This window comes from Rattus norvegicus, chromosome 3 (genome assembly GCF_021556685.1).
Source record: "Rattus norvegicus strain SHRSP/BbbUtx chromosome 3, alternate assembly SHRSP_T2T, whole genome shotgun sequence".
Lineage (NCBI taxonomy): Eukaryota > Metazoa > Chordata > Mammalia > Rodentia > Muridae > Rattus > Rattus norvegicus.
Window position 1 is genome coordinate 112,594,950 of NC_141536.1, and position 25,907 is coordinate 112,620,856.

At 46.5% G+C, this 25,907-nt stretch overlaps 1 protein-coding gene across 2 annotated transcripts in view; it reads right to left on the reverse strand.

Moving 5' to 3' along the window:
- Window positions 1–25,907, reverse strand: part of Shc4 (SHC adaptor protein 4) — a 93,866-nt gene that overhangs the window by 11,792 nt on the left and 56,167 nt on the right. For both annotated transcript variants that reach the window (XR_015683408.1, NM_001191065.2), the window contains 5 exon segments: window positions 22,186–22,237; window positions 15,295–15,415; window positions 13,268–13,433; window positions 9,985–10,045; window positions 6,145–6,309 (listed from right to left, as the gene is read on the reverse strand). Coding sequence is in view for 1 of the 2 variants with exons in the window: in NM_001191065.2 (NP_001177994.1) it covers window positions 6,145–6,309; window positions 9,985–10,045; window positions 13,268–13,433; window positions 15,295–15,415; window positions 22,186–22,237 (565 nt within the window). In the remaining variant the exon portion in view is untranslated.

Consider the following 25,907-nt stretch of genomic DNA (forward strand, 5'->3'; position numbering starts at 1 on the left):
GGAGCCCTGCCCTACTTAGAAATGCCTACTTGACATAAAAATGTCACATGACAATTATAGCTAGCAGCACAACCATATCTTGTAAAAAGAAAATCTAAAGCTAATGACTGGAAAGAATGTTCCTCCACAAATCATCGCCTCCCTGTGGTTGCCAGAAAAGGCTTGAGGAAACATGTCCAGATGTTGACTAATACTTGCACTTGGCCTTGGTGCTGCCTGTTCTTGGAACTGTGGAAGACTTCTAATGAGCAGTCCCACGTGTGTTTGTGTCAGGGACAGGCTCTGCATGAACGTGAGGCAATGCATGCAGTCATGCGGCGTGAGGATGCAGGAGGTTTAGTGTGGTGTGTGCTTTTGGTTTGTCTTAACTTATGGATGGCTTTTAGACAAGGACAAAATGATAGAAAAACAGACATCTCATCTTGAAGAGTCAACGGTTCATGGGCCAGCCTCGGGGATGCAGACGCTGTTTCTATCCTAAGTCCCCAGGTTGGAACTAGGACAAGACACAGTGCTGAGCAATGTCGACTGTGCCCTTAGCGTCAAATTCTGTTAGAAGGAAAACCAAAACGTGACAGGCTTTCCAACCCATTTAACTTTGAAGGCTATATTGCTAATTTGGGAAACAAAAAGAAAAAGCCAACTCTGGTCTCATCACCCACCCTGGCTGCTCAGCACTGGGGCGCATTACTCTGTCCCCTGCTCCTCGGTGGTAGCTGACACTAACAGGGGAGCTGTGTGCTCACAGCGGGCCCATCTGTGAGACAGAAGATGGCGTGCCGGGACAGGGCAGGGGCAGGGAGAGATGGGCAGAGGGGTAGACGCTCAGTGGTTCGCCAGCATTTGGATGGCAATCGCAGGGAACTATTAACATCTACAGTGTGAGGCACAGCCTTAGAATTTGGAAGGATTTAATGTCTCAGCGACCCCCATTCTTTGTTATTTGCATTCTATGAGCATCTACATTACTTTCGAGTTTTGAAAATGCCCTATAGAATAAAATGCATGCAGATGTCAGGGCAGTGCCATAGCTAAGGATACAGGAAGCTTGCAAACTTTGAGGAGATTGTCAAGCTCAACCTCTTCCCCTCGGCTCGTGACTCCTATCCTGTTGCAGGGGACAGAGAGGAGGCTCTGTTCTATTTGTAGACATTGTGCTTCAGAAGGTTGCTGTAGACACTGCGTTAGTTGAAAACAAACCTTCACTCCTACAGGCCACACAGGGTCGACAAGCCTCAGGCTGCAACAGTCTCCTCAGTTAACGAACAGCCTTATTTTGTATGTTTTGGACTAAAGATACAGGGTATAGCATATTTTGTGAAGTCACAGCCAACGGCACTGTAATTCACACTTGATTAATGGTTTTATTAACCTGTCTTTTCTCATGAGGAAACCTCACAGTTTTCTTGCACTTAAAAACACCACACAGCAGTTCAGCACCAATACTCGGGACTATTTGAAACAGTGAACGCACTATAAAATCACACAGAATGTGAAAACTTGAGGTGCACTAAATGCACCACAAAAGGACATGAAGTTGGTTGGTTGCTCTTCACTCTATGAAGACTACGTAGACAAGGCTATCCCCAAATTCTCTATGAGACCCAGTGAGGTCTTAAACTGTTGTGTCCCCCTGGTTCAGCCTCCCAAGTGCTGGGACCACAGGTAAGGACCACTACACTCAGTTTGAATAAGTGCCTAAAGCATTAAAGTCAACAGGAGGGAGAACTTTTCCCTCCCTGCTGCCACCTGCCACCCGTGAGAAGACTGATAGCCTTAGCTCCATGAATGTCGCCAAATCACAACCCACAACTGTGGGTATTGATGTGAGGGACACAACTAAGTCCCACTGAACAAGCTACATCTCAGTTGTGAAACCTGTAAATACTGAGAGCAGACAGAAGGTTAAACAACAGGATCTCCTTGTATTCCTGAAAGTACAAGTACTCCTCCATAAGGGACCTGAAAATTTGTTAGGAAATTGTGACCCCAAAAAAATGTTAAGTAGAGATGAAAAGTTAAAAGAGTACCCTAAAGTCAGGCCTGGCTACTGCAGAAGCCTTCAGTCCCAGCACTCAGGAGGCAGAGGCAGATGGATCTCTGAGTTTAAGGCCAGCCTGGTCTATAGAGTGAGATCATGGATGTTTGATGATTGATGATGATGATGATGATGATGATGATGATACCAAGAGAAAAATTATTTGTAATATAATGGAAGGTTGTGTGCCTGTTGAGAAAGTTACAAAGCTATGTCAATTAAGTATTTGGTAGTAAGTACAGTAGCATAGGACAGAGGGCTGGCCCAGTAGAGGAAGTGTAACGAGGAACCCAGAAATAGATGCACGTATGTGAACTCAGTATATCAGAGTGGTGTTAGGGGAGAAAGATAACCCAATCAGCAGTGTTTGGAAAGCTGACCCACACAAAATCAGGCCAGAGTCACTATCTCATACAATGTATGAAGGGCCAAGAGGTAATAAAATTATACACCCTATAAAAGAAAATGCAGCAGAAGCCAGACAAAAAGAAAAGCTAATCAAAAGGTCGTTATGATAGAAACATGGTAGAGATAAAAATAGAGATTAATCACATAGAGAAAAAAAAACCAAATGCTTTAGCAAGATCAATAAAATCAATAAACCTAACAAAGGCATACTTGAATAATAAGAAACAGCCCAAGAGGATACATTATTACCAGGGATCCACAGGACAATGAGGTAACAAGAAAAGGACTGTTCTGTACCAAGCTATTGGAGGAGTCACACTGCCAAGGAATGTGCACGCCTCGATTTTGGCTCCTGAAACAAATTTCAAACTCTCATGCACATATCAATGTGAAACAGGCTGAAAAGAGGGAAGACTCCAGAGGGGCACACCCTCAGCGTCTGGTCTAGGCGAACACACGGAGGTGGGTGGCAGGAGGCACGGCAAAGCCCACAGACCCTAATGGACGAGAGCCAGCTCACAAAGCTGAGCCAGGGTTGAAGCAAGCGGTGTTGTCTCCGGCTCAGAAAGTCTTCAGAGGTCCTGCCCACTGGCGCTCCAGTGACTGACACCCCTTTGTGAATGTGGGTTCTCAGCACAGCTGCGTCCCTAGTATTCCACGCCATCATCCGGTTTGAGTGCAGAGAGGGAGGCAGATTGGTGGGTGATATGGACACCCATTGGATGCTGTGTGTCATATTGTATACGGTGCCACTTAGAGGTTAGAGAGTTAGAAGGAACACAGCAGGCCCTGGCAGTTGCCAACAGGCAATGCCCCTCTGCCACCACCACACTCCAAGACCCCTAAGCTTTCTCTAGGCACCCGGAAACAGAAACTTCCAGGTTTCCTTACAGGGAGGTGGCCACGCGTCTGGTTCTGCAGTTGCAAGTGAATAAGTGAGCGATGTCTTCCAGTGAAAAGAAACGATAATCTGCCACCTTGGGGGACACCCATTAAAGGAATGTTCACACACTGATCTGGCCTTTCCTGTCACTGGCTGAGCACAGATGAGGACCTGTGCAGACACCTGGAACCAGACAGGGATGACAGGTGTCACATATGACAAGTCTGCCTAGTCTCGGTCCTGTGTCACCAGCGTGAACAAGCAAGTAGAAGTAACTAAGCCAGTCTGTCTCACGCTCCAGTGTCTGGGCGCTAGAGAGCCCCTCTGCCGCTGTCAGTAAAAACAATAGGGCTTCCTCAGAGCACCTCATGTATGCAGTGCGCTGGGATGGACCAAGGCTCCCTGCTGGCCACAACTCTGGGCTTCTGTGTGTTTGTCTGTTTGTCTTTCCCGAGTGGATCAGTAAGGAAATTTGGATAAAGGAAGCAAAGTCTGGACGAAAGAGATTAAAGGATCTTTAAGGAAGAGGGGGGGGGGGAAGGTGGAACAACTACAAAGAGGAGGCTGAAGATCTACTTACGGCATTTTACATTTTAAAAAAGTAGAAAAATGACCAATAAGTAGAAAAAACAACCACTGCTCTGTCTCATAAGATTTTCTTGGGCTGCTGGAGAGATAGCTCTGGCGGATCTTCCAGAGACCCAGGTTCAATTCCCAGCATCCACATTGCAGCTCACACCTCTCTGTAACTCCAGTTCAGAGGCCCCAACACCCTCACACAGACATCCATGCATCCAAAACACCAATGTACATGAAATTAAAAAAATAATAAATGCATTTGGACTGGGATTTGATTTTTGGATGGAGGAATGGCAAGTGGACGTTAACCTCAAGGGGGTGCCAGGAAGCCAGAAAGGAGGCTGTGCACATTGAATCCCAATAGGAAACAAAGGTTGGGAGAGCATCAGGAAAAGTACTGATGTCAGCGCAGAAGAAGGGGAAGGGTAAAGACAGAAGCACTGTGGTTAGGACAAGGCAGCCTCGTCTAAACTCTGAGCAGGGATTCACTTTGCTATGTTTAACGTCCCCACTTCCTACGATTTGTCTATAAGAAGAAGTCTAAGTCTACTAAGTTACCTTGGAAGCCATCTCTGCAGCAAATATTGCCTTATCCACACAGGGTTTCCCACCGGACGGCCTCAGGAACTTACTTCAGCAATGTGAAATGAATGTACGGCAACATCTCACAACGTTCTCTGTGCCAGACAGAGGTGCACTTCCTTCAAGGAAGAGCTGACTGCCTCCCCCTTCACAGCTCTGCCCCTGCCCAGCAGTCAGCCTCTAGATGGCCCACATACGGACAGACTCTTGCACCCTGTGTAGGACAATGCTGGCAGAACACACAGGCTCTCTGAGGAGTTGGCCAAAGCTCTCACAGGCCTGAAGTGTGTTCACTGCCTCCTCCACCCAAGCATACGCTCTTCCTGTGCATCTGGATGGTGGTGCCCACAGAGACCTGATAGGCCTACCTCCACCTTATGTGCACTTCCAGAGATCAAGCCTGGTTGGACTGAGGGTGACGAGTTACTCCTCTACCAAAAGTCAGACAACCTGTCTGACACCGCTGGCTGTGAGGGCTGGCTTCAACTAGAGAGTTAAGGTTCTGTTGATGGCCACACCCAACAAAATCCCCTTCGAAACCTCTCAGCTCACAGCTGCCCTAACTGAAAAGCTCATGTTTGGCAAATCCGCAGAAGCCTCCAGGGCAGTGACCGGGGCTCCTCATGGGCAGCTTCCCTGGAGTAAGTCAGGGCTGGCACCACACGTACTCTGAGCACAGTATCTTGTGAAGAACACTGTTTGTTTTTCAAATGATTAAAGGCTTTGGGCTTCTTTAGATTTATTGATCTGTTCCTACTTATACATTCACCCCCAAGCAAGTCAACCAAAACACCATTGCTCACCCTGTTGTTTCTGACCCACAGTTGAAGTGTACGGTTGGAGAACAAAGCATTCATTTCAGGGCTGTCCCATCAGGGGGCTGAGGAGATTACCGTGAGCAATGCCATTAAGCACAATAGACACAGTGGCCATTGTTCCTCTTGCAAAGAAACAAACTTATCAGCTGCCTTTGAGAGCCCTTCCTTGATCAAAGAGCACACATCGGAGACTCAGTAGCAATGGAGGGAAATTCAGTGTTGAAAGAGAGAACCTCCTGCAGTCTGTCCTGAATGTCCTCGTATTTATCCATGTGTATGAACACACAAAAATAAACAAATAAATGTAACACCCTCCCAAACAAAACAAGTTAGAAAGAAAGAAAAAAGAAAGAGAAAGAAAGAGAAAGAAATCATTGTAACTCCCGAAAGATGAAGCTGGGAAAAGGTTTTTAAATGACAGATGTTGCCTGTCCATAGTGGTCCACCAAAGACATGTTGAGGTCTTAATGACCTAATTTGGTAAAACGGCCTCTTAGATATAATTGAATTAAGGATCTTGCACAACCACTTCATCCCACTCAAAGTGCAATGACTTGTCCAGCCACAGGAGATAGAGGGTGTGAGACCGATACAGCTATTGCGGAGCCTGTAAACCAAGCATTGTTGGCAGTCACCAATTAGCCACAGAAACGAAGACACCAGGGCATGCTCGGGGAATGGAGAGGAGTCGGTGCTGCCGACACCTGGACTTGGTCATTCAACTTTTATCACTGGGAGGATTAGGAGCTGTTCTCAGACACAACGTGCCGATGATTGGTTAGTGGCTTGTTGCCACAGAACCAGGAGATGAATACAGGTAGCAGGAAGGCACTTACTTCCAAGGTGCCATGGGCTCCCTTGTGGCAGAGTTGAGCTTTGATTTCCAGCACAGCCGCGCATATTCTGTGTATTGACATAGCAGGGGTCATCAAAGAGATCCACTCGCCAGAAGTGCCTCAGCGATGCAGCGTCACTCTGCATCGCTCTCTCGTGGGGAATACCTGGAGTGGTTAGCAGTGAGCAGGGCATTATATTTTTACCGTGTAAATCATGGCTGAGTTGAAGAGCAACAGGAAGCTGTATGTCACGCATACCCATCCCAAACAAGGACTGAGCACTGACACTTAGGCCTTTGAGGAAAAACCACCCTCTCCCTGGTTTCTGTCCCCTCTCTGCAGTATTCCTTTTGCCAGCTGTGCCACTGACAAGAACAGACAGGAGGGGTACGTAGAAAAACCTGAAAGAAATGACCAGTGAAAGCAGGGACCTGTGGAGCAAACAGTGCCAGCTCGAGGTGACAGATAGTCCAGGAGGAAAGGAAATCTATCATACCGAATGTGAACTCTATCACTAGCCCCCTTTTAAAGACTTGTTACTTAGTACAGTCTTACTTCCTTTGTACCAAATTACCTTAGAAGTAAATGAATGAATGAAGCAGTACAGTTCTGCAGCGTCTATCCCTGCCTGTCAAAACGAGTACATCTGGGAGGAACTGAGGAACTGCAATTCACAAGTGGAGGGCACGCCTGTGATCCAGAACGTGAGGCTGGAAGACGCAGGCTTCTGATCCTGGATCTTGACATGGGATGACACATGGTTTTGATCTGGATCTTGGGGCATAGTAGCCATGAAAAGCTTGGGCCCAGGCAAGGTGATCCACACCTTTAGTCCCAGGCGACAGAGGCAAGCAGAACTCTTGAGTTCAAGGCCAGCCTGGGACAGAGCAAGTTCCAAGTAAAGAAAAGCTTAGGTCCAGGCATGGTGGTGCACACCTTTAATCTGGGCCATACCTCCTGCTGGAGGCCTACAGAAGGACAGTGGAAAGAGAAAGGGTTCATTCTTCTTCGTCTGCCTGCACTTACTTGCCAGCACATCTGTTGGAACCCACCTACTTCTTCAGGATTCCAGCTTCTACCGAAGACCAGCTAAGACGCCTAGCCTCCTGGGTCTGAGCAACTGCGAGATGGTTGGACTTCCCACTCACAGCTGCCCATGGCTGGGTTAGTTGGACTATGACTGTAAATCATTTCAGTATTTTCCCTTACTCCATAGGCACTCCGTAAGCTCCATGGCTCTACAGAACCTACCTAAGATAAGCTCCTAAGGATAGAGTCTAGCTCTTTTCTCTTCTTCCTGCCAAACTCAGCCTTGCACTGATTGCTGGTGTTTAACTGTATCTGGTGGAGTGACCTCTACTCCCACATCAGTTCCTTCCTCTCCTCCTAGCCAGTTCCCTCCTACGCCATCTCAGGCTACACACACTGGCCAAATGCTCTTTTGGACCGGAAAAGCCAATCATATTTATCAGAGATTTAAAAACCATACTCTGCAGAACTGAGAGCCCTTCTCCGTCAACCCGGATCTACTTCCACAGTCTCTGCTGGAGGTCGCACTGGCCTTCTGATTGCCACTTAAACCTCAGGTGTCAATCCAAACCTCTCTTTCCTCAGGATTAGAGGGCTCTCTGCCTTCTGGGAAGCTTGTGCTTTTGCTCTGAAGGCCATTCTGTGGGAGTAATTACCCTCTCGTCCTTACGTGCTTGCGGTCTTACTAATCTCGGCTGTCTTACTACATATTGGCCGCACGTTCCGCAAAAGCAAGGGTAGCATCCACCTCACTCACAGCTGCAAAGCATCACACAGCTGGCACATGACTGTCATTGCATGCATGGGTATTAGCACAATCTCTCATGATCTGCTGGCACAAAGGACTCCACATCATCCAAATGGCTGTGTCCTAAGGATGCCAGAATGATGTGTGTGTGTGTGTGTGTGTGTGTGTGTGTGTGTGTGTGTGTGTGTGTGTAAACATTTATAAACTTCAGCTGTACGTGCTCCAGGATCATCACGAAGTTGTTCCCAAAGCCATGGCTCTTGACTGCCTTACTGTAAAACAACATTCCTCCTTCTGTCACTCAGTCACGCACCCCCTTTGACCAGATCCAAACAGGACAAGCTCATACCAGCTTTGGTATGATAGTGAGAGAGAGGCCCATGGAACAACTCCACTCTTGGTACTTGCTCCTTGTTCCATGTGCTCCTGTTTGTCACCTGCTGCTGTCATCTCACGCAGTGCCAACACTTTGCATGTAGGAAATCTCAAGGTAGAATCCAGTCTCTACAGAAGAAAGGGTTGCCAGGGCACTGTATGTGTGCATTTTGTGGCACATGACTGTTTGCTTAGTCGAATGGAGTGATGGGCTAGTGGAAGCTGCTTTAGACTTTCACAAAGAAAAGGTGACTAACATATCATTGTAACACAGTCATGGCCTGGATGAGATTTCCCGAAGCAAAGTCATGAGCTGAGAATCAGTAGTGACCTAATCCAATGAGACATCCTCCCATACTCAACATTAGCCTGCTCTGAAATGTAGATGAACATGTCCTTGTATACTAAATGCTGTGTGAGGCCTCACTAGATCTCACCGAGGGAATTGTTGAATATGTGCAGGCTATGTGAGGGGCAGAACAAGTCAGTATGGGAGAGCACTGCCATTGCAGAGTGATCCAAACAGAACAAGCTCAGACCAGGTACATCCTGAATGCGGGAAACTCCCAGGAGGAGGGAATGAGGCAGACAGGATGGAGTCAGTTCCAAGAGGACACGATTTCAGAGGCACTTACACTTAGCATTAATTTCATTTCCAGCCATATAACGAAGGATTAGTTTAGAGTTTTACACTTGGTCTCAGCCAAAAGACTGAGAAGTAATTAGCTTGAGATTTTAATTGACTGTAAAGAATTTCATTAAATAAATTTCTTTTTGAGACACAGTTTCACTCTGTAGCCCTGGCTGGCTCAAAACTCACTATGTAGTCCAGGCTGGCCTTGAACTCAAAGCTCTCTGAGTCTGGAGTGCTGGGATTTAAGGCAAGTGCCACTGTGGAATTTTAATTTCTATCAAAAGAAACTATGCTTTTAAAAAGTTCAAATGCTGTCCTCGCTCACGGATCTTTTCATGCAGTATGTAGAATGGAGAAAATCAGAGATAAACTACAAACAAAGGACCTTCATGTGGCCCTGGTCATATAAAAATAAAATAGTAGGCTACTACGGAAAAAATAGATACGGAAGGCAACCCAATTCGTTCCCCACCTAACCCTGCAGGACTTACCTTCCTAAGAGAACAAACAGTGCTGACAGGCGGGAAGAAGGAAGCTGCTAGCTGGCAACCTAATAGACATATTTCTAACATGACAGTGGAGGCCTTGTGTTTGTCTGCCGCACGGTGTGAGCACTCACAGGGATGAGTACAGAGCTCCCAGGCAAGGCGGATGGTGGGAGTTATTGGTGCAGTCAGTTATCTCCCCTGTTTCCTTTGCCAAGCTAGAACACAGGTTATGTCTTAACCAGAGTGGATTCAGTGCCGGTTTCCATACTCATTCATTGCCTAGTCTTTGGAACGGGACCTCTAGACATCCCATTCCCGTGTGAGTTTTCATGATGTCAAAGCAGTGCAGAAGCCCAGAGCTACAGCCACAACCTTGGAGATCACATGGGCACAAGAGAGAAGTATGAGGCTGTTGAACGATACCCAATAGCTTTGTGGGTTCCCTGGGGAGCATGCAGCACAACAGCTGCACGTTCAGTTCCGTGTCTGCCCTGTAAGAGCAGGGGCCTACACGGTCATCTGCCTTAGGAGGAGCTGGGCGGCAGCTGGGGAGGCACCGTACCCACCGATTGGCCTGCTCCGTCCCATGCAGTTCTTGTACACGCCGCTGCACGTGGAGGTCCCGGGCTGCACAAATGACAGATTGCAGGATTTTTATCAAGAGGACACGTTCATAAAGAAAACGATAGCTTTCAGGAAAACGGGGCAGGGAACTTCACTCTCCGACACGGGAAATGTCTGACAGGTTGGAAACAGAGTCTGTGTGGGAGAGAATAGAACTCGATGGCCACCCTTTTGGAGTTAGTTGCAAACATGGATCTGAAGGTTAGGGGTGTCGAAAAGGCCATTCACGTCCTGTGTCTTGAGAGTCCCTTCCTCGGCTGCAGAGGTCACATTCCAGCACGCACAGTCTCAGCTGGAAGGCGATGTTTAATTACTTTGCGTGTATGTTTGGGGATGTGTGTGTGTGTGTGTGTGTGTGTGTGTGTGTGTGTGTGTGTGCGCACGCACGTGCGTCCACATAAGTATGGAAGCCAGAGGTTGATACTGGGTGTCATTCTTCAGAGGCCATCCACCTGGTATTTGGGTTTCAGTGGAACCAGGGCCTCTCTGAGATAGCTAGGCTAGGCTGGCTGACCAGGGAACCCCAGTTAGCTGTCTCGGACCCTCTCAGAAGCACTGGGAAGATAAACCCACACTACGTCACCTGACTTCGCTTTTAATGTGGGTTCAGGGGACTAAGCTCAGATCCTCAAGCTTGCACAGCAAATACTTTACCAACTGAGCTATCCCAATCACTAACTGCTTTGGGGATGACAAACTAGACCCCTGCTCTGCTGGGTTTGCAGACTCATTTGTTATTCTTGGAAGCCTCAGCCAGTCAGAGGGTGTCGGTCATTCCCACCTTAACACACATTTTCTCCAGCAACGGAATGAAGATGTGCTGATGCCTTGGGGAAGTGCAGCGTGCATGTGTTAGAAAGATCGTCAGGGCCAGGAGAGGCGATGGAGCAATGTGTAAAGCACTTGCTGAGCAGGTGTGAAGGTTGGAGTTAGGATCCTCAGAGTCCAGGAACAGCTCTCTGCAGTTGAACTCTGTAATCCCAGTGTATGGGTGGGTGAAATGGGAGGCTGTGGTGGCTGAATGCCCAGAAGCTCCCAGAACAGCTAGCCAGAGAGAGAAAGACAGAGAGAGAGAGAGACAGAGAGACACAGAGAGACAGAGAGACAGAGACAGAGACAGAGAGACAGAGACAGAGAGACAGAGATCCTGCTCCTGCAAGAACTCACCTTCAGATTGTCCTTTGACCTCTACATGCACACTGCAGCATGCACATGCCCACACACAAGGATTGAGGGCCTGAAATCAGTGCCATTAAGTGGCTTTCAGAATCACTTAGGCAATTAGAACCAGAACTTGATAAGTTTGAGTAAAATCTGAGTGGATAAAAAAGATACTCACATGGTAGAAGGCTAGATATTGGACATAAGTTGATATGGGCTCCAAAATGTAAGAAAGGCAAAGTGAGTGAAAGGCGAGCAGCAGGATAAACATGACTAAGCAGACGGGGGATTGAGCAGGACACGGTAATGTGCCCTTGTTCCTGCACTCACGGGGCACAGGAAGGCAGATCTCAGGGAGTCCAAGCCACGGCTACATAGTGAGACTCAATGCAATGCGATTTGGTATTAGAGCTTAAGAGACACGGAATGGTTGAAATAGAAAATGTAGGGGACCGATGTGTCCTCGGGGTAGAGGCTAGACCTACGCCCAAGAAGAGCCACTGAAAATGTTTATGCTGGGGCAAGGTAGGGCTGGAGTCTCAAGGAGGAAATGGAAGAAAATATGAGAGAAAGGAGCGACAGCTCACTCTTCAAAGGATCAGAAATAGGTGGGACTGTGACTCGGCGGATAGAAAGCTTTGCAGACAAGCCTGAGGATTGTGGTGCAGAGTCTTAGCATCCTAATAAATGCCAGACACTCCCAACAGTCCCAGAACACAGGAAGCAGCAAGAGAATCCCTCGAGCAAGCTGGGCAGGCAAAGGACCCTGCCTAAGTAAATACAGAGAAAATGATAGACATCAACCTCTGACCTCCATGTATGAAGGATGACATGAATGTTCACACACACACACACACACACACACACACACACACACACACACACACTACACAAATATGCAAAAAATCCAACATGGATCATGGTATCCCATGTGATAAAACAAACATAATGAGTCAAATGTTATATACGCAAGTGTTCACCGTGGGATTCTACATGTGAGTGTTCACCGTGGGATTCTACATGCAAGTGTTCACCGTGGGATTCTACATGTGAGTGTTCACCGTGGGATTCTACATGTGAGTGTTCACCGTGGGATTCTACATGTGAGTGTTCACCATGGGATTCTACATGCAAGTGTTCACCGTGGGATTCTACATGTGAGTGTTCACCATGGAATTCTACATACAAGTGTTCACCGTGGGATTCTACATGCGAGTGTTCACCATGGGATTCTACATGCAAGTGTTCATCGTGGGATTCTACATGTGAGTGTTCACCGTGGGATTCTACATGTGAGTATTCACTGTGGGATTCTACATGTGAGTGTTCACTGTGGGATTCTTTCAACTATACTAAAAATGTTGAGATAGAGGGACCTGGGGCAGAAGTGAAAGGTTCAGGAAGGGAGCACCAAGGTGAAGTAATGTTTGGAAGCCAACAGAAGAGGACTCAGCCAATGGGCACCAGCTCTAAAGATGGGGGAAGATTACTAAAGGGAGAAATCTGTTTAGCAAGGAAGTCCCTAGTGGCCTATATAAAAGTCATTTACATCAGGTTGCCAAGCAGAGTTAGGGTCTCAAAGTGTGTGAGAGACAGGATGAAGACAATGATCCTTAGAAGTGGAACAAAAAAGGTGAGGTGGTGTTGGTGGGTTGCAGCAGCAAAGCTTGTCCATGGTCAGAAGAGAAAGAAGTGATGGCGTGATTCTGGACAGAACAAGGCCACAGGGCTGGCAGGAGAGGATGGTCAGAGCACAAGGGAGGATTACGTGCAGATGCAGTGACTCAGGAAGAGAACGAGAGCCCAGGAAGACTGGGGAAGGGGGGAGGGTAAGTCTGATAATGGTGCATTGGGTGGTTTTAATTTTCCCAGTGAAGACAGATATGATGTCATCTTGGGAGTGTGGATAGGGTACTGAGAATAAAAATGACCCAGGGTAGAGCGTGATTTACCCCACTTTTGAAGAACATGGCACTTTCACATTTGGAAATCCTCAAATCGAGGGCTCTAGTGGTAAGAATAGAATCCCACCTCTGGTCCCAGTAGCAATAAAACAGTCCTTACCAAATAGCACAACTTCTCACACCGGATAGGGCAGTAAGCCACTGGATCTGCTTGAACCTGGATCCGCACATCTGCAATGCCGCCTGCAGGGGGCTGCTTCCCTGGGATGGAGTTGTAATAGTCGTGGCCTCTGTCTTCAGAGGTGCCATCAACAAGGACCTCCTCCCTGTAAGGGGAAAAAAGAAGCCGCAGGAGGCTGTGTAAGCCAAACAAATCATCCTGAAAAATTGCAGTTGTGTTTCAAGTTTACTGCTGTGCGTAAGCCACGTCAAACATCTGGACTGCCACACTGAAGGGTTTAGGGATCGGGACAGAGCTAGCGCAACAGACCGTCCAGGGTGAGTTAGCGGTGGTAGTAATGACAGTGAGTGGTGCCTCACCTGAATGAAAGGCTGTTTTACCTCAACATCATAAAGACGCAAAGCCTTCATTACCTCTGGCTTACTTCAACTGCTTCATTTTGGAAATGTTTGGTCAAAGAAACTTTAGAAATTATTCTTTTGGTAGAGAGCCTGGCCCAGTTTACTAAACTAAGATGAAAAAAAAGTCCATTTAAAAAAGAGAGCTGTAGCCAGCTATCTTGTCTGCACAAATCTAGACAAGTATGGTATTCATAAAGAACTATCAGAGTCACATGTGGCAAGTCGGGGAATTCTGGAAACATGCAATTGTTTTAAAATTTGAAACAGGGTAAAAAAATGCAACAAACTGACTTCTCTTCCAAGTTGGAATTAACAAGAGTTCCTATAAAAAAGAGTAAGTCAGACCAAACATCTGCAGGATTTCACATGAGCATGGAGGGTGGGGGCAGCGTGAGAAGAGAAGGCATGTGCGTGCATGTGCGTATGCATGTGTCCGTGTGTGTGCGTGTGTGCGTGTCCGTGTGTGCGTGCCATGACATCTGGAGGTCAGAGGACAACTTTGAAGTCAGTTCCTGCCCTCCATCTTGTTTTGAGGACGCAGCTCTTACTTCTGCCTTCACTGAGGACTCCAAGGCTCCTGTCCCTTCCTCCCATCCACTGTAGGAGTTCTGGGATGAGAGATACAGACAGACCACCTCGCCATGTTTTTTTACTTGGGTTTCTGGGACCAGGACTCAGGACATCAGGCCTGAGTGCTGAGCACTTCCGCCCACTGAGCCATCTTTCTCAAACCAAATTAAGTCTTTTTAAAATGAGCTAACTTAACCCACATGACTGTGCATGATCCTGGGTAAAAGCTGTCACCAAGGCTTCTGGTAGCCCTTTTCTTTGTTGCCCTGGATGGCCTACCTCATAAAGAGGGATCTCCAAATCCAGTGCTCACTGATATACAAGATAATAACTTGGGGGAAGGTGCATTAAAAATACCCAAGGATTTAATTTCTTGAGCATGAGACTGTTGACAGCATGAAAGCTTCGGCTTCCACGGCCCCAGACAGAAACACCAGCTTTTTGAGTCACATCTGCTCCACCTCAAAGGCGGCAGCCACTTCCAAGGCCTACCAGCAGCTAACAGATTGCTGCAGAGATCTTCGATTCTTACTGTTTCACTCTTCCATTTCAGTTCGGTTTTCACTAATACGCATGAGACCCAGGGATAAAGAAAGTCTGAGAAACTTGTTAACATTCATTATTTCATAACCCTGCAATTCATAGTTTTGTGTAACACTGGCGAAATGGGGTTGATTCCTTCCCACATTTAGTGTCAGAAGATCTGGATAAACATGAGTGGAAGAAAAGTAAGTTATTCTCCAAGTTTTGGGTTTATTGCCAAAACTGTTACTTTTAAGAAGAAATATTAATCTCGTTAGTGAACTTCAAAAAAATTTTTTTTGATTTTTTTTTTTTAGATAGGGTTTCACAAAGTATCCTCGACTGACCTGGAGCCTGCAGTGTAGACCAAGCTGGTCTTGGACTCATAGATCCACCAGCCTCTGCCCCCCGAGTGCTGGGAGCAAGGCATGCATTACACATCCTGCCATGATGGCAATGCTTTAAATGTTCAGAAAGACAGAAAGTTGGATAATTATGGAACTCTTGACTGACCTTTCCCAAGTGTTCAAGGAAGGATTCTTCAAGTACTGTTTGAACCGGAGCTCAAAGGCCTGCCCTATGGTGCTTATGATATCTTGGGCCGTTCCACTGCGACACTCCAGGATGTGGCACGCTGTGAGAAAACACATTAAAAATATAGTCTCATGAGAGCATTATACAAAATCATTCCAGAACATGAGTAAATAGTTGTGTTTAAAAAAAATTCAAACTAAAACGGCATAACCAGACTTCATATTCCATATGAGTCAAGGAGAAAACATTCACAATCTACATACCTAACAACTTAGAAAGTTTAAGCTGGGCATGGTGGTGCACACCTTTAATACCAGCACCCAGGAGGCAGAGGCAGGTGGATTTCTGTCAGTTCCGTTCCAGGTCAGCCTAGTCAACAGAGTTCTAAGATGGCCAGGTTACAAAGAGAGACTCTGTTTCAAAAGAAAAAGTGATATCAAGGCAGATATTCAGGGTTCACACTTTAGAGTGTCTTAAAATCTTTTGAAATTATTTATAGGTGTGTGTGTGTGTGTGTGTGTGTGTGTGTGTGTGTGTGTGTGCGTGTGTGTGTGTGTGTTCAAATGTAGGTCAGAGGAAAACTTGCTAGAATTGGTTCATTACTTCTACCGGGTGAGTCCCTGGGGTCCAACTCAGGCTTGGTAGCAAGTATCCTTATCCGCTGAGCCATCACTGTGGCCTGTAAGCCATGTTCTTTAAACGGAACAAGATGAGTTATATCACGTTATACAGACAGGTCATTATACTCGAGGTTTTCTTGTTTGTTCACACATATGTGGCTTGATTAAAAACAAAATCAAACTGAGAATGATCGCAAAATAGAACCAAACTTGCTGTAACTTTTTTCTTTTGGGTTGAAAAGAAATAAAAATCAGAAAGAGATGGGGGGGGCAGGGGCAGGAGAGTCCGGTATAAATAAGTAAACACACAGCACTGATTTCCTGAGAGAGGTAAGATGATGGGAGACTAGATTTACTCCGTGAAAAATGTCCAGAGCTGAGTTCAAATTCCGGTTGTGCCATCTGTGTAATCCTGAACCTGCTACTGGTAGCTTGAATAGGAATGCCTACCTCTCCCCACGGGCTCAGAAGCTTGAATGGGATCCCAAGTTGGTGGAGCTTTTGGGGAAGGATTGGGAGGCGGGGCCTTGTTGGAGGAGGCGTGTCCCTGGGGTTGGGCTTTGAGGTTTTAAAAGCCCATTAGCTTTCTCTGCCTTGTGCTTGTGGATCAAAATGTGAGCTCTTCGCTTGCCTAGGAAGCGCAAGGCCCTGGGTTCGGTCCCCAGCTCCGGAATAAAGAACCAAAAAAAAAAAAAAAAAAAAAAAAAAAACGTGAGCTCTTGGCCTACCGCTCAGGCACAGGGCCTGCCTGCTGGATGCCATGCTCCCTGCCAGGATGATCACGGACTCGCTCTCTGAAACTAAATCCTCCTTCTTTCACAAGTTGCCTTGGTTGTGGTGTTCTGTCACAGTACCAGAGAAGTAACTATGGTGTGAGTCAGTGGCAAGGCCCTCACCTACGAAGACAAGAGGACAGGCTGTCTGTCTACTTGAGAAAGTCGGGCATTTTGTCTTCATACTAGCTCTGAGGAGCAGGATGAACAGGCTGGGCACCCAGGAGGCACTAAATCTGACACAGCCCTTTGCCATTTGAGCACACTCTAAAATGCTTTGTCTTTTTTTTTTTCTACTTCTCTGACTTGAATGCCTAGAGGTTTTAGTTTTGTCTGCCCATAGGCAGATTCCCCAAAATAATTTTCTGCTTTGCTTCAATTACCCTGTTGCTGGCTTTTAAAAGAAGATGGAACGGAAAGTAGAAAAGGAAAAAAGAAAACAAAAACAAAACAAAAACAAAAACAAAAACAAAAAAAACAAGGGCTCCTGTCACTGTCCATGAACACGGGGCAGGCTGTCCATCATGGCTAGGAGTGTGGCAGCAGGCAGCCCCACCTCCTCCTAGAAAACGCCCCTATTTTGACAGTGCTACTCTTCCAACTCTCTTAGTCTGATCACATGATCAGAGGGAAGCAGCCTAGGAACAGGCCGTGAATCACAGCAAAAGGCCAGGGTTCCTGGTCAGGAGCTACCCTACCTGCTGCCAACAAGCAAAGGAAAGAAGACAAATACATAGGAAGTCCCATGTTCCCAAGTGATTCTTGGTGACATCAACACAGCCACAGCAGTCTGGGCTCTGCTGTCTACATCCAGAATCGCTGCACACACCTGGTCTCTTTCCCAAGACCACAGTAAGAATCATAGAGATCTTAGCATTTCCCTTCACTAGGGTTCCTAGCAGTAACATTACAGTGAATAGTACTCTTACATGTAGAAGGTCTTTTAAAGAGTTTTGTTTCCTTAAGTTTCTGGGAGGGCGAGTCCATGACCATCATGGCTAGGAGCGTGGTAGCAGGCAGGCATGGCAATGACACAGTTAGCTTAGCGCTAGTATCTTGGTCCACGAGCATCACCAAGCAGAGAGAGCTGACTGAGAGTGGAAGGAGCTGTTTTGAAGCTTCAAAGTCCCCCCTCTCCCCCCAGGGACACTCCTCCTCCACAATCGCACTGTATTACCTCTGGCTGGCCTAGAACTCTCTGTAGACCAGGCTGGCTTTGAACTGACAGAGATCCGCCTGACTCTGTCTCCTGAGTGCTGATATTAAAGGCGTATACCACCACTCTCAGACTGTTCATAAAGATAAACATTTGTCTAAGAATTAGATCTTGAAATAAAGGTCAGTGGCTCAGATCATCCACCAGATGGTGCTGTGGGACACAAACGGAGGACAAGCTTCAGGAGAAGCATCAGACTCTTAAGAACAGTAGATTCACAGAGAGCAGCCTATGTACTTTATAACCATAAATACAAATATAAGTTAGCAGGTTTGTTGAGATTACTTTTCATTGGCAGGGGCATTGTTTTACAATTCTCTTTCAATATTCAGCCCATGGGTTTCCTGCACATAAATACTCCAAGTAAACCGGGGCCTCTTCTCAGACTAAGTTCAGATACAGTATGAAAACCTCCATAGCGTGCCTCTCAGTGTTGGAGAGCTGAAGACAGCATGGACTTCCTCACAACAGCTACAGTAGAAGGCTGGACTTAACACTGACATCTTTAACTTGCCTTCCCTACAAGGAAGGCCTTTCATAAACTGATGACTTCATCACAAGGTCCTAGCCAAAATAGGAAAAATGTAATACCAGATTGATCTGGATGGAAACATTGAACCAGGTACACAGGAGAGGGAGGATGGGGGCGGGGTAGCACACTGAGGATAATTAGCAGGAAGCCTGGCCTCCTGTGCCCACCTCCACTTCCTGCCAGCCGGGCTTTCCTCCTCACCCTTGCCATCTGGCTCCTGCCTTTCTGAGGTCGCCTAGTCTGTGGGCTCTCTGCTGAACTGAATGATGTTTTTTTGCCTTCAGTCTCTTACTGGCAACCATCCTGGTGTCCTCTCCAGGACAAAGTGCTATTCCTCCTAAGGAGGTGATTCTCACTGACCCTCCTCCTCTCGCCATGTGTCCTCGGACTTCTCCCCTCGCTGAAAGCCTTACTTAGCTCCTTCCACTCTAGACGCCTCTGTGGAGGATCTTACTCCCCATCTCTTCTTTCCCTCTTCCTCTCTTCTCTTCTACTTCCCTCTCCTCTCCCTTCCCTGCCTCTAGCTATCCCCCCATCTCCCATCCCTTAAGACCTGTTCCTGGCTGGCATCGAGCTCCAGACCCGCAGTAGCTGGCTTGGAGGGCGTTAAGGACAGTTTGGGGCCCCACCTCTCATTTACCAAGTGAAAAGGTTGGGGTTCTGGGCTTTATTGAGGCTGACGAAGAGAAAGCTGCGTCCTCCTTGTCTGAGGAACGGATGGCATTTCCACACCCCTCAATGGTTAGAACTTTGTCAACTACTGAATCCAACGGGGCCCATCAATCTCCTGGCTAGGAGGCCGCCCCTTGTTGCCCCTGAGAGTCCCTCTACTTGGAGTCCCCGAAGCTTTTCCATCTGTGCAGTTGTTTGCAGGTCTCTGCCGAGCCTTCTGCTTTTTCGAATTCTAACTAAAAAAGCCTAACTGCACCCGCACTGCAGCCTTCTATCTCTTCACTAAATACCAACCCAAATCGTAGGCATATTTGCTCTGGTACTCCGGGCTTTCTCACTGTTTTTATGAAGATCCCACAATCCCACTTCTATGGTGCCTTCCACACTCCCATTGCTGACCCTAATTCAAAGGTCAGGCTGGCTCCCCTAATGTTCTCTACCTCCTCTCCGAAGCAGCCGCCAGGATTTACAGACTGTCCTGTGGTTCTTCCCTCAAACACTAATAAAATGGAGCTTGAATTTCCTTCAGAGTCTGTTTTAAGATTATTTTATTATTGACTAAGGACCTATAAAAGGGAATCCCAATCCCCAGTGACACTTGGACAGAACTGTTCTCCCTCAGGATAACTTTAATTCACTAAGCAATGTTATGTCACCTTTATGATTCCACTAGTTTTTATTCAGGGGTTTAGAACATTTAAAAAATATATAACAAATATCTGATCTTGATTGTATTAACTGAGGTGGGAGGCCCAGCCTCTCTGGATGGCGCCATTCCCTGGCTGGGATCCAGGACTGTATATATAGAGAAAGGGAACTGTGGGGCAAGCAAGCTCTCACCTTTCCCTGCTTCCTGATGATGGATGTGACATGACTTGCTGTTTCAAGGCCTATGACCCCCACTTCCCTGTCATGACAGCCACCCTTAAACAGAGATAAGGAACAAATCCTTAAGCTGCTCTGTTGGGGTATTTGATCATAGCAGCAGGGAGACAAATTAAGGCAGTGTCAGAAGCCAAAGCAAATTTACACCTGGATTCCAGATGCTTCCCTTTATCCTCTTTAACAGGGGCTCAGGAGCTCAGGCATAACCCAGACTATGTCCTGGAGCACAGCACATAGCACAGCATGGCCTCGTGTTTGTGGTGATCCTCCTCCCCTGTCTGTAGTTTTTATGGTAAGAAAAACCAAATGCTATTCAGGGGTCTTCTGAAATACAAGCCAGCGGTTAGCCAATGGCTCATGCTGGCTTTCTCAGTGTTGGGCCCCTTCATCCGAGCCACTCCCTCAGCATTACCCATGCAACGTTATGCAGCTCAGTGAGTGCCTTTCAGTGCAGTATCTGAAAGCATCTGTCACCTGCTCGTTCCTTTCTCTATTCTCAGGACCGGGTCCTCCTTGGCAAGCAATTACCAAGCATCTACCAAGCTCTACCAACTGATGCTTCTCATAATCTCACTCGGACAATCACACTGCCTCCATGGCTTCAAGTTTCCCTGAGACTGCACCTCCTACAGCCTGCTAGATCAGCCTCCCTAGAACTCTGCTATGCAAACAGCACCTCTACCCACCTACCCAAGGGATCAAGACCCTTATGTTAGGTCTCCTTATCAGCCCCGGGAGAGGGTTTCCCTCTTCCTCCATATGCAGCCTGTGGTTATGCTTCCCAACAAGCCACAGACATTCCCACCTCTGTTCCTTTGGTTCCCAAATACCACTCCATGTTCACTTAATCAAATATTTGGAGGCAAATTCCATCACCAGGGTGGAAGAAGTTCCCCAACTCCCAGGTTCTATTTGAAGGCAACTAGCTTAACCCCATCTCTCAGGGGAGTCTGAATGCCTCGAGGTTAGGATGAGAAACACTACAAACCACATCTGTCCAGAGAGGTCGAACTTTCTAATGAACCTCAGGCCTTTGACTTGAAGCCCAGCCTCCAGATGCCTTTTCTAGGAACCTCGTCGTATCCTAGGATGAGACACTCACGCGGCTCTTCCCCTCAGTCACTCAGACACAGCCTGTGCATTGCTCATGTCTGAGCCATTGTGAAGGGTCTGAGAAACACTAAGACAGGTGGGCCCCTGCCTTCATGGAGATCTCAGCCTAATAGAAAGAACACGTGAACGTGGGAACAAGTATGTGAGAAAAACAGCAACAAAGGGTGGCTTGTTGGTAGGAAGAGAAATACAGGGTCACGATGGGGCACAGGTTACTAGAGGTAGGAGATGCCATCAGTAGAAGGCCCCTCAGAAGAAGAGACAATGGAGCTGAGACCTAAAGGTGGACAGGAATTGCCTTGCACACACACACCCCGAGTTCTAGCCCCAGCACTGCATAAAGCTGGGCATGGTGACACATGCCTATAAGCCCACTCAGAAGATGAAGGCAGGAGGATCAGAAGTTTAAGGTTATCCTCAGCTACATAGTGCGTTTAAGACCAGTCTTGTCTCAAAAAACAAAAAATCCAAACACCACGTACTCAAACTCAAAGTAACATTCCAGGCTTTTCAGCAGCAAGTGCATAGGGATACACACACACATACACACACACACACACACACACACACACACATGCACACGTGACAATACCAATGCCACACTATCATAACCAAAATAGCTTATTTTGGGCATATGTAAATACATAAGTTTTTTAGTTTGTGAATCTTTCAAGCACCAAGATTTAAATACTGCCTGTGAATTTTCCCACTCTTCTCTGCTGGTAGGATTATTTATTCCCAATTCAAATTACGTAGTTCTCTTAGAGTCCTTCAATATCACACTATGGTGACGGCACGCCATTGCACCAGGCCCATCACTGGAAGACGATGGAACAGGCCAGAGGGGGCCTCACTGCTTCTTCTTTATCAGCACCTGCTTGCTTAACAAGAGTGCCCAAGTCTGCAATGACCATGACTTCCAAGATAATAGGAAGCCATGCTCATAGATGGGGGCCTTTCTGTGGGACGTCCATTACTGTGTACACTAGAAATAACCATTTATTTTTATAGTTGCTATCTAACAGGTCTTGTGAAAAAAGAGAAGTTACTTTTCCATACCTCGTTGGTTGACTGGATCTTTAGCTACATAGGCAACATAGTCTGTGGTATCCTATAAAAAAAAAAAACACAGAGAGAGAGACAATTGCATTTAAAATGAATAAATTGCAACCACTGGAAGATGAGACTTTCTTAGGACCCAACTAGCCAAAGCCTTAGACATAACTGTTTCTCTATGGCAGGAGTTCTCAGCCCTTTAATACAGTTCCTCACGTTGGACTGTGGTGACCCCCAACCATAAAATTATTTTCACTGTTACTTCACAATTACTTTTGCTACTGTTATGAGCCATAATGTAAATATTTATGAGGGTCCGAAGTGACCCACGGGTTGAGAACTATTGCTCTATGGCATACCCAGCTTAACAATTAAATCAGTATTTTTTCTGACCCTCATGGGGAAAGGATGAAGATTGAAAATTCAGAGTCTGACTATACCATTAAGGATAGAGGAGAACACAGTCGAGGAATTCTTTAAAACCGTCTAGGAACTGACTGTGGAACTGGGTTGACACCTGTACAGAACCCCTCCACACAAAGTTAGCGGGAGCTGAGATGTGGCGTCGCCATTGGCCTGTGTCCAAGCAGATTCCTGTGCACCAGAAAATGAGCTTCTCAGAGACCTGCTGGTGCCTTTGGTTGCATGTGTGTGTTGCAAGATAGCTTACAAAGTAAAACAGCGAAAATATCAATTATTTCATCCGTAGGCAGAGGCAAATTATTTCAAAACAGAGAACCTATGAGTAACGAGTTCAAAAAGAGATATGCTGCTGACTTTGTGCAAACAAGGAAATGGACAGGACGCTTGGAAATTCCAGCTTTTATGAAAATAGTGAGCTGATGAATGGGACGGTTTTAATAATTAAAGATGCTTTTGCTATCTTAATTCTCAGGGGGGAAAAATACCTACAATGCCATTTCAGAGTATAAGAATGATTTCTAGAGGGGAGATGCCGTCTACTGGCAGGAACTATAAGCCGTGTTGGTAATGCCCTCCAGGGTAGCCACTTAACAACCACAATGTATCATGCAGGAAGCAGATCTCACGGTCAGCAGAACTTGTCTTAAGTCATTTTTAAAAATAGCACACACCTAAGTAAATGTCTCAGGCAGAGAGAAAGCTGGGTTGGGATAGCTTCTAAAGAAGTCAAGACCTATCTATGAACATGGCTTTCTGTTGTCTTAGGAGTCACGGTCACTGCAGAGCACTCTTCTTAAGCTGAACAAGTGCTACCGTGTCAGCCTGGAGCAGGTGCTGAAGAAGAAGCTATGAGGCCCCCTCCCGGCCTGTTTCATCATCCTCCGAATGATCTTGCATTTTCTAATGGTTTTAAAATTCTATGACTGTAAACATCTGGGGGAGGGGGGACACTGCAGAAGACTTAAAGGGAAAGAACAAACGTCAGGAGAAAATACTTGAAACAGCTTTAATTTTTCTGCAGATCTGTAGAGTGTTTCCAAACAGAGAAAGCATGGGCAGCTGTAGAAGCATTTGCCATAGATGCTCACACAGTTACCAGGAAAACAGAAACTTTCTGAGAGAGAACTAAGAGAGAAGGAGAGCGGACATCACAGGTTAGGAAGAATGGTCCACATTTTTGGAAGACGATGCTGAGTCACAAGGGACTTCTAACTCGGCTCCACCTACCCTGTGACTAGCCCAGCCAGCTATTTAACTGAGGTAGCGCAGTGGGCGTCGTAAAGCAAATGCAGAGATAGACTGAGTCCAGCTCCAGTGTACGTTATCTCACTCGATCACCCCTGTCTTGCAAAGGAAGACCCCAAATCTTAGAAAAGTTAGCCATCAAGTACTTGACTCTAATGTTGAACAGTAGCCTTCACTGTCTTCCTGGCAGGAGGGGAAAACTTCACTGGTTGGGGGAGAGGCTAAAACCAAGCCAGGGATCATTTAAACCTCAAGCCAGTGTGGATTTTTCACTGCAGAGCCCAAGGTTTCCGCAGATTGTACTGATGTACACATTTCCCCACAGTGGATGCAGATGGTTTGGTTCTGGCAAGGACAGTGCTTCCGTTAACGATTGGAAGCCACTTGAAGACAGAATGGAAAAGCTTTCAATTCTGGAGAACAAAAACAAATCCTGTTGGGTGTACAGTAAAGAGGGTCTGTGCACCAGCCCTAACACAACAACTGCCCTGGGAACTAAAGGATCATTTCAGGGCAAGCACCAATCATTTTTTAAGTACATCATGCACTAATAAGTATTTTTAAAATGTGTCCCAGTCCCTTCATAAAAATCTAATGGGCTAGGAGAAGAGAAAGTGCCACTCTTCTCCCATTTAGATTCATTGAGCTCTTCTCTCTCTCTCTCTCTCTCTCTCTCTCTCTCTCTCTCTCTCTCTCTCTCTCCCTCCCTCCCTCCCCCCTCTTTCCCTCCCTCCTCTCTCCCTTCCTCCTCTCCCCCTCCTTCCTCCCTTCTCCTCTCCCTCTCCCTTTCCCTCTCTCTGAGCTCACATTGTGTAACACAAGCTATCCTACATGCCCTGTTTCCTAAGGGATCAACAATTAACTCATGTATACATGCCCTCTCTAAAGACTCTTGTCCCCAAATAAAGTAGTGATATAAAAGTATCTTTTAGTCACCTGATTCAATTGTCATCTCTGAGGCTTACTGCCTCCATCTGATAACCCTGGCCTAGTTCTGGAAGCTTCTAGTCTCTGAACAATCTAACCTAGGCCTAGAATGTTCTCAGCCTCTGAGATTCATTACTGAACAAGTTCACCTTTCTTGTTCACACTGAACTCTGGCTGGCTGGTTCCACTCAGCTCTTCTGGCTCAAACTCCTCTCCAAGGTGACTGATTCAATCTGGCTTCTCTCAGCTTCTCAATGAACTGCTCCGCTTGGCCTCAAACTAACTCTGACAATCTGTTCTGATCTTGTGGCTCCTTCACACATTCTCTGACTCATTCTGTCTTCACCTGTGCCTAGCTACCTTTTGCTATTCGTAAAACTGCCACCTCCTTCCTCCCTCCCCTCTCCTCTTTTCTGCATCGTTCTCTCTTAAGTAGCCTCTTTTTCCTCTCTCTTCTTGTGAGAGTTGGGCATATCCTATTCTGTCAAATCTTTCTCTGATTCATCATTTTTTTCTGCCACTCAATTAGAAATCACTTTCAAACATAGGTGCTCCCTTCTACAAACTAACTTTACCTTCATTGTTTGGGATTAAAGTTGTGTACTAATGGCGTGAGTTCCAGCTAAAGGGATGAATGGTGTGGGCTAGGGCACACACCACAGTTAGAATCAGTTTTTTTTCAGTAAACAATAATCTCAGGGTTCACAGTGTGATCAAATATCCTGCAGCACAGTGAGGAGTCGAGAAATGACCCTCTGGAAAGTATTCTCAGAGAGAAACCCTGTACAATTCGGGGGTAGTGAGTACTTCACAGCCTCTTGACAGAGAGGAACTGTGGATTCTCCCTTCACAGCTGAGCAGTGTCACCGAGGTTTATGCAAATCTGGTTGGTCATTATAGATTGGCCTTGTTGGCCTTGGCTGACAACTATGATGGTGAATGGGATTCCCATCTTGTATTAAATCCAACTGGTAGTCTGTTTAGTCTGCTGATGGGAACATTCTGGAAGAGAAACGGCCCAGCAGTGCACACAGGACATGCAGTTCTCACAATTTTGATGTGAACTAAGAATTTACCAGATGATAACTCAGGGGCTACTAACACTACAGAGAACTAGCAGTCCTTCTAGC